This window comes from Quercus suber, unplaced genomic scaffold (assembly GCF_002906115.3).
Source record: "Quercus suber isolate HL8 unplaced genomic scaffold, Cork oak 2.0 scaffold_143, whole genome shotgun sequence".
In the NCBI taxonomy this organism is placed as follows: domain Eukaryota; kingdom Viridiplantae; phylum Streptophyta; class Magnoliopsida; order Fagales; family Fagaceae; genus Quercus; species Quercus suber.
In genome coordinates, this window is record NW_027069604.1 from 984472 (window position 1) to 1000506 (window position 16035).

The following is a 16035-nucleotide window of genomic DNA, read 5'->3' on the forward strand; positions in this document are numbered from 1 at the left end:
TAGGATCGTATATGATCCTATCGATCCTACCATTTGGTTTTTTTTTTTTTTTTTTTTTTTGTTTTAAGTGGGATTCATTTGGGTAAGATAATCCACTTAAACCCACAAGTCCAACGGGTTATCAGAAACCCAATAATGAATTGAAGTCCCAAATTTACCCCTATGTCAACATAAAATCTCAAAAAAAATCATAGTACTTAAGTTTAACGTTTTCAAAAATAAAACCTAAAATATTTAGATGATGAAATGAGATATGACAATGACAGTGATTAGATTAGAAGAACTTTAGAATGAGAATTCTCTTTTGGATTTTATATTCGTAATTAGCTAGTTTACTTTGGATTACATATTGTAAATTTGTAGTTAGCTAGTTTTTATGTGCTAATTAGCCTAACTTATTTTGGATTTGGAACTTAGAATTTGGAAAACATTTTTCATATGTGTAGATATTATTTTGATACTTAGTTGCTAATTAAACATATACTGAACTTTTTACATACATTATGTCAAAAGTTAAATATATTTTGTTTTATTAGAATGACATAAGAACAATGTAGTGCTTGTAAATTACATTTTATGATGCAATTTTTTTTTAATGGATGAATTTATATTTTAAGTGATTATATAACATACAAAGTCACTATCAATAGGTTTTTTGATTAAAATCTGAAAATAGATAGGATCTTACGATTTACGATCCGATCCTACGATCCACGATTCTACCTACCTCCCACGATCCTACGTAAGATCCCAATTTTGACAACTTTGGATAGGATAGTTTATATTATTTTATTGAGTTGTATATAAAAATAAAAATTGAGATGGTAGGTGTATTGTTAAATAGGCTGGTAAAATAAATAAAGTGATAATTACAGTAAACCCACCTAGGGTTAGGCTTGTTTTCACTTTACCTACCTATTGTTTAAAACTTTACACTTTACTTATCTGAACTTCAATCTATTACTCATCCGTTACCCACTTTTCCCTTTGCCGTTAGAAAAACATATTTTTAGGGAAAAACAAACATAACAAAGATCAAAAAGTTTGGGTTTTTTATTGCTTAAGAACTTCTATGAGAACAAAGTGGAGGTACTCTTAGTTGTTTGGATTTGTCGAATGGGTTATTCAAACATGTATTGGTTTGGATCTATACTCTTAGTTATTTCTTTGCCTAAAAAGCAACCTCATTTTTATCAAAACAGCACCCATATACTCAAAACCCACAAGCTAATGACCAACACGTGCACAGAGCTCCCAAAGGGAGAAAGTATTAAAGTGTTCAAGTGTAGATTCAGCTTAGTCTTTATCACAAGCACTATCTTCGATGAGATCTTAACAATAAGAACACACCAAAACCACAGCAGCCCACGAGTAAATCCCAAAAAAGAATAACGTCAAAATCTGAAAGCAAAAAATACCCAGAAAAATCTTCAAAGAAATTGGGTAAATTCGCTTGTGGGTCGAGCATCATGCGCATGCCGCTGCCTCTGTGTGGCCCCACTCCAAGAGCCATCAGTTTGGGTAAGGGAGAACGCAATAGAGTAGTTGGAGGAGAGGCAAAACAACTGGGTGTACTCAAAGTAAGTCGGTTTTGGTTTTGGATATGCTTTGGAACTTTGCATTAATTGGGTTCGAGTTGGTGGTGTTGGGGCTGAGCGTGGAGGAGAGGCCGATTACGCCGTTGAGGGTGTGGGTTGTTGGATAGGATTGGAAGGAAGTGGGGTTTGGGGAAAGTGGTGCAGATTTGAATTTGAATTCAAGTTCGACTTCTAGGTCTGGGAGTGATGGTGAAGATTATGGGATTGAGAAACCAGGTTGGGGAAGAAACTAAGGAAGGCCAGTTTTCACAACGTTGTCCTTGTCCTTGTTGTTTTTGTTGTTATTTGCTCCGATATATCTTTTGTTTAACATGGGGCTTGGTTAAAAATTCATTTTGCATTGAGAAAATTTGTTCTCATAGAAGTTCTTAAGCAATAAAAAAACCCTAACTTTTTTTATCTTTGTTATGTTTGTTTTTTCTTAAAAATATGTTTTTCTAACGGCAAAGGGAGAGGTGGATAACGGATTGAAGTTCAGGTGGGTAAAGTGTAAAGTTTTAAACAACAAGTGGACAAAGTGAAAACGGGCCTAACCCCAGGTGGGTTTACTATAATTATCCCATAAATAAAATAGTGTTTGAGAATGTAAAATATGTATTTTTTTTTACATCCCCATTGCTAGTGTTCTAACCCTAAAAAAAAACTAAGTTATAAAATATTGTTGGTTCATGTGCGAAATATTAGTAATTTTAGAGCATTTGCATTAGTCTAGTTACATATCAATATCACCAAATTGGTCCAAAATACTTGGCGAGGAGCAGTGACATGCCACTTGTGGCTACACACTTTCCTCACCAACGCTAAAATTTTGTTTTAAAATTGTATTTTTGCTTCAACGGTGTCTCTCTCTCTCTCTCTCTCTCTCTCTCTCTCTCTCTCTCTCTCTTCTGTCATCTATCTTCTTCTTCTTCTCTCTTTCTTTGTCCTCTCTCTTAAGCCACGGATCAGTGTATATCAAAAAAAAAAAAAAAAAGCCATGTATCAGAGCATTATATTTTTGCTTCAACTCTCTTCTTCTTCTTCTTCTTCTCTCTCTCTCTCTTAAGCCACGGATCAGAGCAGATCTGTTGATGGTCTGGACATCGAAGCAGGGGGCAAAGGTGGTGGTGTGTTGCCGTGGTGGTCTGTCCTTTCTCTCTCACGTTACTACTGATTCAGCGAGATAGGACCCGCTGCTAGTTCTGGCTAGTTTCGATCAATAATGGCAGTGGGGTGATGGCGAAATGTCTCTCTTTCTTTCCCTCTCTTTCAATACTGGCCAGTTTAATGTGTCTCAACTACCCTCTAGCCACCTTCACCATAAGATTATATTTATATAAATTATATTTTCTACTCAACCAAATAAAAGAAATTTTCATTCCTCAATTTTTCAATCCCTCCAACCAAACACACATTGATAGAAAACTAAGGCCCCGTGTCTACTCAACCAAATAAAAGAAATTTTCATTCCTCAATTTTTTCATCCCTCCAACCAAACACACATTGATAGAAAACTAAGGCCCCGTTTGGATAAGCCCGTTTTCATCACTCAAACTAAGAATTGTGTGGGACCCACTGAATACTAGAGTGTTTGGCTTGATTTCCTCTCCTAGTTTTCATCATTCAAACTCAGTTTGGGTTGAGTGAAAAACATGAAAACCGAAAACAGCAAATGTTGTTTTCTGTTTTCACCCTTCAAACTGAGTTTGAGTTCAGTGGAATTTTTGTAAATCTTTTGACCTCGTGGAGCCCACCCGTATGACTTGTCCCATCAAGTAACGTCTCTCTCTCTCCAACCCGTTCTCTGTAACTTCTCCTTCTTCATTTTTTTTTTCTTTTACCCAGTGCTCTCTCTTCTCACTGGCCCAGAGAGAGAGCAAGACCAGAAAAGAAAAGGGACACTGACGAATCAGACTAAGCCAAGACCAAAGACCAGAGATCGGTTCAGCCTAGTTCTGCCGCCATCATCAAAGCGAGAGCCTCGAAACACCAAGACCATGATCGCTAGAGCTGGGTTTTGATTTTGTCACTGTGATTTTGTCGTCGGTGTTGGGCTTTATTTTGATTTTGATAAATAGGTTTTGATTTTGTCAATGGTTGATAAATGGGTTTTGTTGATGGTTGCTGGGTTTGTGGTGGTGGATCGGTTTGTAGTGGTTGATGGTGGCTAGTGGCTGGGTTAGTGGTGGTGGATTGGTAGTGGTTGATGGCGCCGATGAGTGGCTGTGGGTTGAAGGGAGAGAGAAGATAGAGAGATAGAGATGGAGAGACACGGGTAGCAACAGATGCAACAGTGAGTAGTGTCAGTTATGGGGTCCACGGGTTTGAGGAAAAGTGGTAGAGATATGTAAATAAGAACTCAACCCAAACATGTGTTTTGTAATTTTTGAGTGAAACTAAGTTTGTGAATTGAGTTATGAGTTACGAGTTTTAGAACTGAGAACTGAGTTTGAGTTAGCTTTAAACCAAACGGGGCCTAAATATTTTATATCTTCTCACTTTTCCATTCTTCCAATCAAATAGACCTTTTATCTAGCAAGCTGATGTTGACTTGAAAACAAAATTTTTCCACTAAAAAAATGTGAAATGATATGATAAACGTTATAAATACTAAATCAATTGTATTGTATTCCTCAATGAATAAAATATATAAGAGCGCCTTATATAAGAGGCATAGGAGTGTAATACGAGAGTATTACACTGAAGTGGGCCTAAAGCCCAAATCACATGTAATAGCTCCCCTTCAAACTCATGGTCATTGGGAGACCAACTTGAGTTTGTCAACCAAAGCACAAAGACATTCTTTAGAATGCGACTTTGTGAAGATATCTGCAAGCTAATCTTAAGTGGAGACTAAAAGCAGCCAGATAGCACCATGGACAAGATGATTATGAAAAAAATAACAATCAATTTTGATGTGTTTGGTCTGCTCATGAAGATGAGGGGCAGAGGATGTGGACATACCTAAATCCTTGAGAAGCCATCAAAGCCAAAGGAGTTTAGATGTGGTATTAGTAAGGGCATGAGATTTTGCTTCAGTGCTGGAGCTATCCACTATGGTTTGTTTCTTACTTCGCCAATAAATCATAGAGGAATTAGAAAGAAAACAATAACCAGTAATTGGCCTTCGATTTGTGGAAGTGCACTTAAGATATCGAAGAATGCACATGACAACATCATTATGAGTCGATTGTGGAGTAAATAGGAACTATCTCACCTGGTGAAAATTATAAGAAATGTTTGGACGAGTGACAATAAGATAAACTAGGCTTTCAACCAATTTTTTGTAAAGAGTGGAATAAGAACCATACTTGAGACTAGTTTAATCTTCCTCTAGTAAAATCTATGGTTGGTTTTATATGGGTCTTCAAGATTAATAGTCAGATTGATAGATCCATTGAAAGATACAAGGATTGTCTTGTTGCAAAATATTGTACGCAGGTGTACGACATTCACTATGAAAATACCTTGTTTTGGTTGCTCGCCTCTCATCCATTCACATTCTCTATGGTGAAAATTATAAGAAATGTTTGGACGAGTGACAATAAGATAAACTAGGCTTTCAACCAATTTTTTGTAAAGAGTGGAATAAGAACCATACTTGAGACTAGTTTAATCTTCCTCTAGTAAAATCTATGGTTGGTTTTATATGGGTCTTCAAGATTAATAGTCAGATTGATAGATCCATTGAAAGATACAAGGATTGTCTTGTTGCAAAATATTGTACGCAGGTGTACGACATTCACTATGAAAATACCTTGTTTTGGTTGCTCGCCTCTCATCCATTCACATTCTCTTGGATTTTGCAACCTCTTGATAATGGAACATTTTTCAAATGGATGTGAAAAATGCCTTTCTAAATGGGAACTTGAGTAAAGAAGTATATATGTAACCTCCTATTGCTCTCTCTCATCCACCAAACATGGTTTGTTGGCTTCATCATGCAGTTTACAGTCTTAAGTAGGTCCCTCGAAACGTGATTTGCTAAGTTCAGCTCCACAGTCTCTCGCTTGTTCTATTATGCCAATTCTTATGATTTTGCCTTATTTCTTAGTTGCACTGATAAAGACACCATTTTGCTTCTTCCACATGTTGGTGACATAGTCATCACTAGTGATGACCTTATTGGCATTTAGGATCTCAATGATTTATTTCATCAACACTTGGGGTTGAAACATCTTAGAAATCTTAGCTATTTTCTGGGGTTTGAAATTACCTTCTGTACTAATTGTTTCTATCTGATCCAAGCCAAGTACACCTCCAACCTTCTATCTCTAATTGGCCTTACTGACAATAAGATTGATGATTATGCAATCGAGCTTATTGTGTTTCTGACTATCCTCTGGAGAATAATTGCCTAATCCTACCCTCTATTTACAATTGGTTGGCATCTTAGTCTATCTCTTATTCACCTGTTTAAACATCTCTTATGTTATGCATCAGATGGGCCAGCTCATGTTTGCCATACTATTGACTCACTATGCAGTCTTCTTACACATTCTTTGATATCTAAAGGGTACTTTTTTCCACAATCTGCACTTTTTTGCCCAGTCTTCTCTTGTCTTGTGAGCCTACTCTAATGATGACTAGGTTAGAGACCCCAGCAATCACCAGTCCACAATATTGTTTCCTCCTTGACTCATTTTTGATCTCTTGACGAAGTAAGAAACAATTTATAGTGAGCTACTTAAATAACAAGGCTAAATATCATGCCCTTTCTCGTGATGATGTCTTCTATGTACAAATCAAGCACATTGAAATCAATTGCCACTTTGTTAGGCATCTTCATCAGGATTCTCTAAAGCTGCTCTTTGTCTATTCACAAGATCAACCTGTCGACATCTTTACAAAGTTACATCCTACGACACATTTTCATACTTTAGTTAACAAACTTAAATTGGCCCCTCATCCTTCTTGAGTTGGAGGGGTGTTGTTAGAGTACTAACCCATTAGGTTTTAGGTCCAATTTATTTTTCATGTATTGCAAACATACCTGTACAGCACTCATTCTTGTAATTACACTCTTATACAAAGGCAACTCCTTTACAGTTATTTATCTCTGAATAATCGAATACAATAGAACTTTGAGCAATCATATTGTATTTGATTGATTTCCATTTGATTTGTTTGTATTCCTAATTTTCTATATCCTGCTACTCTGGAATGCCACGTCCCCCCTAAGGTCCCCAAAAAATCTTGAATTTTGAATATAGGCTTGAAAACTCTGGTTTTACTAAAAATGAAACTGACATGGAAATCTTACTGGCTATTTTATGCAGTAATTTAGTTGGCAACAATTTCACAACAGAGAGTCCAGGCATAAGGTAAATCTATCCATGCTATATTTCAATAGCTGAATTTTACCGTGATGAATGTGTTAAAACAAAAATTGCCGTTTCTAATCCAGTTGACAACTTAACATGTTATAGATCTTTTTATAATATGGCTGTTGCTAACAGCTTAAGTTGTCGGTTCTGGCACTGGGGCTTTTGGTATTGGAGGCTCACTCATAGTCATGAGGTTCTGAACATGCCCAAATATTTTGGAACGCGTTTCTTAATGTGTAGTGTAAAGAGAAATAAAATGTCTACAATATTTTTACAACAAATCCTAAATGGCAGGTTGTTACTAGTTGTTATTGTTGGGGCAAAAAAATAATCTTAGTGTTAATTTCAAATTTGAACCAATGACAACTAACCACCTATAATTTGTTGTAAAAATATTGTAAAATTATTATTGATGTAGCTTCTCTCGTAGCATAAATCATCAACCACTATTTCTGCTAAATGTACGTTTTACCTACATTAATAATGGGGACTGTTTTAATGGATTTTAATTTTATGTGAAATGGCGTCAATTTCGGATAGCTTAGGTGACAAAGAAAATTACATGTTAGATGCTAGTTGCTGCTTAACGGCTATATGACTAGTTTCCTAACAAAGAGGCTGTTTTTGCTAATGGAAGGAAACTTTACTGTGTGAAATTCAATTTTTAAAATTTTAGGGTATAAAATTCAAATAACCACAAATTTTAGTGGTGTACTTTACAATTTACCCTGTTGTTTACTAGATCTTTGTTGTTTGATTGGTATCAAGCATGGGATTTTACTAACTGTAACTCCATTACAGATTTTTTAGAGTTGCTCTCTTGTACATAATATCCATCGTTGATCTTTCTAATTCTTTGTGTTCATTTCCATATATATAAAGTAAAAATATTTTTAATAAAAAATTATTTACTTATGGAAGAATATTCTCCTATGAACCAACCTTGTCCGCAAGGTTCTTCTTCTTCCTGATTCTCAAAAAAAAAAAAAAAAAAAAAAAAAAAAAAAAGGTTCTTCTTCTTCCACCAGGAAGTACCTTTCTCTACATTCTTCAATTTTTTTTTTCTTTCTATTTTTTAAAGACAAGCATTTAGCTTTCCTTAGCGAATGATGTATAGGTGTAAAGGATAAACCATTTTTAGCGAAAAAATCATTTTAGACCCTACATTTTGGGGTTAAAGTCAATTTAATCCATACATTTTGTTAGCAGTCAATTTGATCTTATTATTTTCAACTTACAATCAATTTGGTTCCCACTATTAACTTATTAACGGAAAATACTTACATGGCTAATGGTGTACACTGTTGGCATGCCTAATGTTGACGTGTCAAAATTTTAATGCCCAAATAGATTTTCACATCCTTTTTCAATTTTCTTTTTTACTTTCTTACGATTTTCTTGCAATTATGTTCATCATCACTTAACCCAGATTCACTAGGCTATCACATCCCAAATCACCACCACCTCCTTGACAATTTAGCACCACCACTAATCCAGATCCACCACTACCAAACTCAAATTACCACCACCCCAATAGTCTAGCCCCACCACCAAATCCAAATCCACCACCACCAAACCCGAATTACCGCCACCCCTACCATACATCACCACCACCAGACCCTAAAATCAAATTTCAACCACAACTAAGACATATTTTGAACCACCAAAAAACTCAAACCCTCACACCATCACATATCGAAGGAGAGACCAAATGAGTGGTGGTGAACGACAAGGGAGGAGAGTGACTAGCCATGGTGGGTTCATCGCCGTCAATTGTAAGGACCAAATTGATTATAACATGGATTAAATTAACTACTACCAAATTGATTTTAAGTTGAAAATGTAGAGATCAAATTGACTATAACCCTAAAATGTAAGAACCATAATGGTGTTTTCGCCAACATTTTTATAGTTTTATGTCTGAAACTTGTTTTTACTACTTTTTAGTTGCACTGATTTGCAATCCTTGAAAGCTTTTTAACACTTCTACAACTATAGTTCCCCTAGTTTTTGCCACTATTTTGTGACCCTCTATTGTCATCATGCCTTTCATGGCTTATGGCTAGATCTTGCATGAACTTGCAAGTTCTCTACTTCTTCTTTGGATGGTAAAGGCATGTTGACTGTTAGGGTCATATTTTCTATGTATTGGCATACTTATGACAAAACGCTCTTTACTTGTATTTGGGTAGATCTAAGTTGGGTTTAATGTATCAACAAGTATATGAAATTTACTTTACAAGTAGTATCATTAAAGACATGAAGATTGATCCAAGTAACAAGTAAAGAAAAGCAATTGAAGCTCGACACTAGTCTCGATACTAGCATCCATCGAGATTTAATGAAGAAGTTTGATACAAGCTCGATCTATAGAGACTTACAAATTTAGAATTCTTAGATCTAAATTTCGGCCCATAATGACTTGAATTATTAGGGTTTCTCTCTCTACAACCCTAGACCATAAAAAAGAATTATTTTAAAGTCATCAAAGAGATAGAAACTCAATTAGAGAACTCATACACTCTATGAAAAGCTACTGCATTTTGTGTGCCTTAGGGTTTTGTAATCAAGTGCTTCCTGATCTTCAACGTGCTTTGAAGTGAAGAACTTTGCAGCCAACAACAATCAATCAGTTGCTTGGAGTTAGTCATGTACTAGGATCCATGCAATAGAAGAAGTCTACTAAATGATCAAGTCTAATTGGAGATCAGAGTAAAGGTTCAACTATAAGTTAGTATTTTGGGATAGGCCAGGATAGTGGTAAGATTTCTTATACTTGTAACCACTTGTTCTTGATTAGTGGATTCTTGGGAGTGGTGATCTGAAATTCACCCAACAGAGTTTTTTCCTTGCGAGAGGTTTTCCCCATTCGTCAACAAATTACTGTGTCATTTAATTTCCACTGCATATTAGTTTATTTGGTGATATGTTGGTGCCTTCATGATTTCTATGTAATTTGACCTAATTAATCAACTTGGGTTGTTGAATTTATTAACTAGGATCAATCTATAACCCAACATTGACAATTTGTAATTTTCTAGAAAGCCATGACTACCTTTATTTATTGTCTACATTTATTTCAATCATGTAAAAATAAAGTTTAATTTTTTAAAAATTTATCAACAAAACAAATCATAACTTATTTAAATCATCTTAATCCAAACTAATTTATTTGAATTAACACATACAATATTAATTATTTATATACTTACAATAAAATAACAGAAGTGTTACGTTCACGACATTTTTACAACACTTTCATAACAAATCATTGGTGATAAATTTTTAAGAACCTGTCACCTATGATTTGTTGTGAAAGTGTTGTGAATATGTTGTGAACATAGCATTTCTTTAAAAATAAATAAGATATAACAAATTAATGTTCATTTGTTTGGTTTTCAAGCTGCCACATCATCTTCCCAAATTGTTGGTGGAAAACTCCTTAATACTTATTTTAGTGTTTTCTTACGAAAGAAATAAAATAAAATAAACTACTAACCTTAGAGCATTAGCATTGATGTTGCTAAATTTTTTTAGCTTTAAGCTTCTTAAAAACTCACTTATTCTATTTTAACACACCACTTTATAACACACCCAACATCAATAGTTTTAATTTTTTACCACTTTGATTAAAATAATATAAATAACTCTTTAAAATAATAATAAAAACATCCACCACAAACATCAGGAGCCAGCCACAACCACAACAACCACAATCACAACCATAACCATAACCCACGAAGAAAAAAAAAACACAACCAACACAGCCACTACCATTGCCAAAATCCACCACCATCACAGCCATAACTAACCACCAGAACCACAAACTATGGCAGAAAAAAAAATGGTAGCCACCACCACAAAACCCACCCAACCTAACACCACGAACCTACCCACACCCACTCGATCCCACACTAACAAACCCACCCACCCACACACACCCAATCCCACGTCGACGAACCTACCCAATCCGACACCTACCCCCATAAACCCACACCGATGAACCCACCCAATCCAACACCAACCCATCACTATGACACCACACCAATCCACCACCACGAACCTAGCCATGAGAGAGAGAGAGAGAGAGAGAGAGAGAGAGAGAGAGAGAGAGAGAGAGAGAGAGAGAGAGAGAGAGAGAGAGAGAGAGAGAGAGAGAGGAAATTTTTTTTTTAAATAAAAGAAAGAGATAGGATGGAATAAACTTTTTTTTTTTTTTTTGTTTTGCCTTTATTGCTACAGTAGACTGCCAAAGTTGGCAGTTTATTGTAGCAAGGTTGTTAATTTTTTTAACAATGACACCATTGATGTAGCTCTTCTTTTGTGATGTTGGTAGCTAAAATTGGAAATATAGTTTTTAGTACCATCAATACTAATGTTCTTAGCAATTTTTGTAGCACAAGCTAATCATTAAATTTAATTTCTCTTTTCATTCAAAAATAATCACTCTCTTTCTCTCTCTCTCTCTCTCTCTTTGCCTCTCACCCAACATCTCTCTCTCTCTCTCTCTCTCTCTCTCTCTCTCTCTCCTCCTCCTTGTAGATCGTGGTTTGTGACAATGATTTGTGGCTCGTGTGGTGGTTCCGATATGGTTTCAGTGGCAATGGTCCGATCTAGTTTCTATGGTTAAAGTTTGGATNACCCCATTGATGTAGCTCTTCTTTTGTGATGTTGGTAGCTAAAATTGGAAATATAGTTTTTAGTACCATCAATACTAATGTTCTTAGCAATTTTTGTAGGCACAAGCTAATCATTAAATTTAATTTCTCTTTTCATTCAAAAATAATCACTCTCTCTCTTCTCTCTCTCTCTCTCTGCCTCTCACCCAACATCTCTCTCTCTCTTCTCTTGCTCTCCCCATCTCTCTCTCTCTCTCTCTCTCCTCTCTCTCTCTCTCTCCCCTCCTTGTAGATCGTGGTTTGTGACAATGATTTGTGGCTCGTGTGGTGGTTCCGATATGGTTTCAGTGGCAATGGTCCGATCTAGTTTTTTATGGTTAAAGTTTTGATTGGGTTTCATAGCTAGGCTTCATGGGTGGCTTTCATTGTAGTGGGTGGTTCTTGTGGCTAGTTGCTGTAGTGGTTGCTTGTTGGTTGAGATCATGGATTTGCTCTCTTGTTGGCGTGTGGTGGGTGCTAGGTTGTTGGTGGTGGCAACTTGGGTTTTTTATTTGAATTCGTAGTTTTTCTATGTTTTATCTATTTGTGTGGGTTTTGCATTCTTTGGATCCGATTATTGTTGCTCTTAGGCTTTGTGGTGACTTTTGGTTATTGGCTGCTCATGAGAGAGAGAGAGAGAGAGAGAGAGAGAGGAGAGAGAGAGAGAGAAGAGAGAGAGAGTGAAATGAATTTTTATTAGTTGTTTATATTATTTTATGTTTTATTTATATTATTTTAATAGGTTGTGTGTTAAAATAAGAGATGTGATGTAGGGTGTATTGTTAAGTAAATTTTAAAATATATATAGTAATTGTTTTTGGATGCTAAATGCTAATTTTTAGAAAATCAGATTTGATTGCACTTAAAAGCAATAAAATTGAATAATTAATATATATATATATATATATAAGCAAAGATCCCATGCAGGAAAACATGAGGTTCTGCCATATGGCACACTCTATAAAGAGAATTGAAATACTCTTAAGTTATATTAAAGATAAGAATAAATTTAAAAATAGAGACTTTTTATTTCCTTTAGTTCAATGTTTCAAAACTACTTTTTGTTAAATTTTTTATTCAATGTCTTAAGACTATATTTGTTTCATTTGGTTCAATGTTTCAAGACTTTTCTTCTCTCTCACACACAAAAAACTCTTTGCATTTCCATTTACCATTTTCACTTTTACTCTTTATATACACATGCCTATAACCTTCATGCTATCCCATCTCAAATACACTCAAACAAAAAACGATATCTTTACTTTCAACCTTTCAATGACACCTATGTAACTCCGACATTGTGGTACCATTTAATTCTAACCCGTATGAGTAGGCTATGACAAAGGAAGGGAGCTTGCATTTTTATTTAGTGAGTAGCTTACGATTTGATGTTGAAGTAGACATTTTGGATTTTGTAAAATTGTAATTGTTTTAGTCTTTGTGTGTCTGGGATTTTGGTTTGGAAAAGTCTTATAAATGTTTTTTTTTTTTTTTTTTTGGAATTAAAGAAAAAGAAACATTCTAATTGATTATTTATGAAGTTAGCTATTTTTTTTTTTTTTTTTAATTTGTGTTAGAACTCATAATTTGTAGGTTTCTTTGTAGATTTTTTTTTAATGCTATTTTATGCAATATGAGCCATAGTGATAAAAATAAAAATTGATGATGATTTCAAATTATTTTCAGTTTTTTTAAAGGGTGTGGAAGCCCAAATAAAAACTATTAAATTTTGATAAATGGATGTGTTTTTAGCAAATTTTTCTTTTTTTAATCATGTTCTTTTTATGTTAATACTTACAAATAATTTCTTTAATTTCATTGAGACAATGAGTTGGGTGTTTGCAATTGAGGTCTTCATATTTGGTTTTGAGAATAGAGTGGTTGAAAAAGTGTTTGGGAGGTTGTGTAAATTTGTGCAATTTTAGAATATAAAAGTATTTTATGCTTTAAATTATTATTTATAGATTTCAAAATCATTTAATCAGTTTAAAAAGTAAATCTACTTTTAAGGGTAAATATTATAATATGTTATAGTCTTATATTATTATATAATTTTTTAAAATAAAATATGAATTAAGAAAATAAATTTTCAAAGTATTCAAAAATATTGTGGCCAAACATAAATATTATACAACAAAATAAGTATTATATGATGGTCATCATCTAGCATTATAAATCTCTTAGATAATAAGTGATTAAATACTTATAATATATATACTCAAATTGGAAAGGTAAGGTTTGACAACCACAAAAACACAAAGGAGATTCTTACTTGCAAGCAATGACCCAACTTGGTAACACCATGTGATTCACAGGCACACCATGTAGGACCTAATGAGTTCAACATCAATTTAAGTGGGGGATATTGTAATATTTCATATTGTATGGATTTGATTTGATAAGTGTACTTTGTGGGCATATGTTGTGTCCCACATCAGATATTTATTAGGTCAAACTAAGTTATATAATTGAATAGGTTGAGTCACAATTTAACTTAACTAGTCTTTTTAGAGTACAAGCATAGATATGTCTAGTACTTTCTTTAGGTTATTAAAATGAGAGTATCAAGTTTGTGAGTTAGTATTAAGAGTTTGTTTTGGATGGATTGGAATTTGGCTTAATTTTTCTGATTGTGAGAAGTTTTTTTGTGTTTGTGTTTTAGAGAATTATAAATTTGGTTTTTTTTTTTTTTTGGGGGTTAATTATGTAGTTGTAATTCCCATCTTTGATAGTATAGTTTGTTTGGCTTTACAAGAGTTGGGGTCCAACTACATTAAATTTTATGTTGTGTATTGCTTGTTTTTAGTGGTTTTCATGTTCTTCACAACACAGTAATTCCTTGTTATTGCAATTACTATCTTGCAATAGACAACCACCACTCATAATTTATTTAAAGATTCTATTATCATGGAGCAATCATGAGTTAGTATTATTAGGAAAATTTTAATTTGCATATCACCAAGGGACTATTTCACATTATAGGAAATCCCAAGTATGAACATATTTATCAATCATGCATAGCTGTTTGAATAACTAATGTGCACTTTTATTCTTCTTGTAGTGCTTTTCCTTCAGGATTGAATTGTCTTCAACGGGGCTTTCCTTGCAATCGAGGCTCTGGAAATTGTAAGTACAGTTCAAAACTTAAAATCTTACCCCTGATTGCGAGATTGGAAAGCACTAGTAGGTATTGACTATTGAGGCAAAACAACGAGACGATTTCAAATAGTGATCGAACTTCAAATGTTTACCAAACACTCATATGGATAAAGTACACCAAGGAAGCATCCCTAATCTATGATTCTCATGAAAATAGGATCTAGCTTTTTTAAGTGCTACTTGGAAATTATTAATCACAAGTATCTATTAATGCGAGAGACGGAAAAGAAATGAACTACTGCCACGAAACCTTTAACAGTACTGATCAATGAGAGAGGATGTGGTGTTCGGGTTTGCATATCTCATAAACAGCCAAGAAGTGCGGAAATATATAATAATTATTTTGTAATGTGTATAATGTATAATTTGTTTTCTAAAATTAATTGAAAATAATTTATTTTCTTAAAAAATGCAGAAATTTTTACAAGTATTTTTTTTATTTCTCTGCCTCTAAAAATATATCATTTTAGTATTAAATGACTGTTTAATTGATATTATTATTCTTTTTTAAGGTGGTCCATTTCTTCTCATATCTTCTATTATAGTGCATTATGTTTTCCAAATTTTTTTAGGTACAACTAAACTTTATAATTAAAGGAGATAATTATGATAATAAAAAATTACACAAAAAGGGTAAGAATAATAGAAAAAAGAATAAAAAAGAAATGAAAATTGTTGAAAATAGATGAATGATATAGCGCATCAAAAGATTATCAAAATTAATATAGATGTTCAACTTAAAAATGTATTGCGTTATTTTATAGCTTATATTTTACTTTCTCGGTAATAGACTACTAGACTTGAATTAGGTTTCTACAATGAAATACAAAACTTGCTTCTAAACACAATTGAGAATTCGTGATGCAAACTTGTAAATTTTATTAGCCTACAAAGCAGTAAGTTCTTCTCTTATTTCGAGTTTCAGATTCTGAGTTTGCAATTAAGTGTGGTGGTCCTCAAATTACTTCATCTACTGGGATTATATATGAGAGGGATAATGACAGCCTTAATGAAACTACATATTATGTGACTAACACAAGAAAGTGGGCAGTTACCAATGCTGGATATTTTACGGGGGGGACAGAGGTCTACACTACTCTATATCAGTATAACAGTTCGAATAATTCTGAATTCACAAATACTTTAGATTCAAAGTTATTCCAGACAGCTCGACTCTCTCCTTCATCATTAAGATACTATGGTTTGGGACTTGTTAATAATATAAAAAGAGAGAGAATGACTGAATAGTCTGTATAATATTATGTGTATATCAATATACAAAAGAGAGCCTTTATATAGGCTAGGTATGTGTGC

General features: G+C 33.9%; 1 protein-coding gene across 1 annotated transcript in view; it reads left to right on the top strand.

Moving 5' to 3' along the window:
* Positions 1–16035, top strand: part of LOC112036525 (probable LRR receptor-like serine/threonine-protein kinase At1g56140) — a 48229-nt gene that overhangs the window by 16185 nt on the left and 16009 nt on the right. Inside the window, 3 exon segments of the mRNA XM_065776837.1 lie at positions 6857–6901; positions 14624–14688; positions 15647–15933. Coding sequence (XP_065632909.1) covers positions 6857–6901; positions 14624–14688; positions 15647–15933 — 397 coding nt within the window.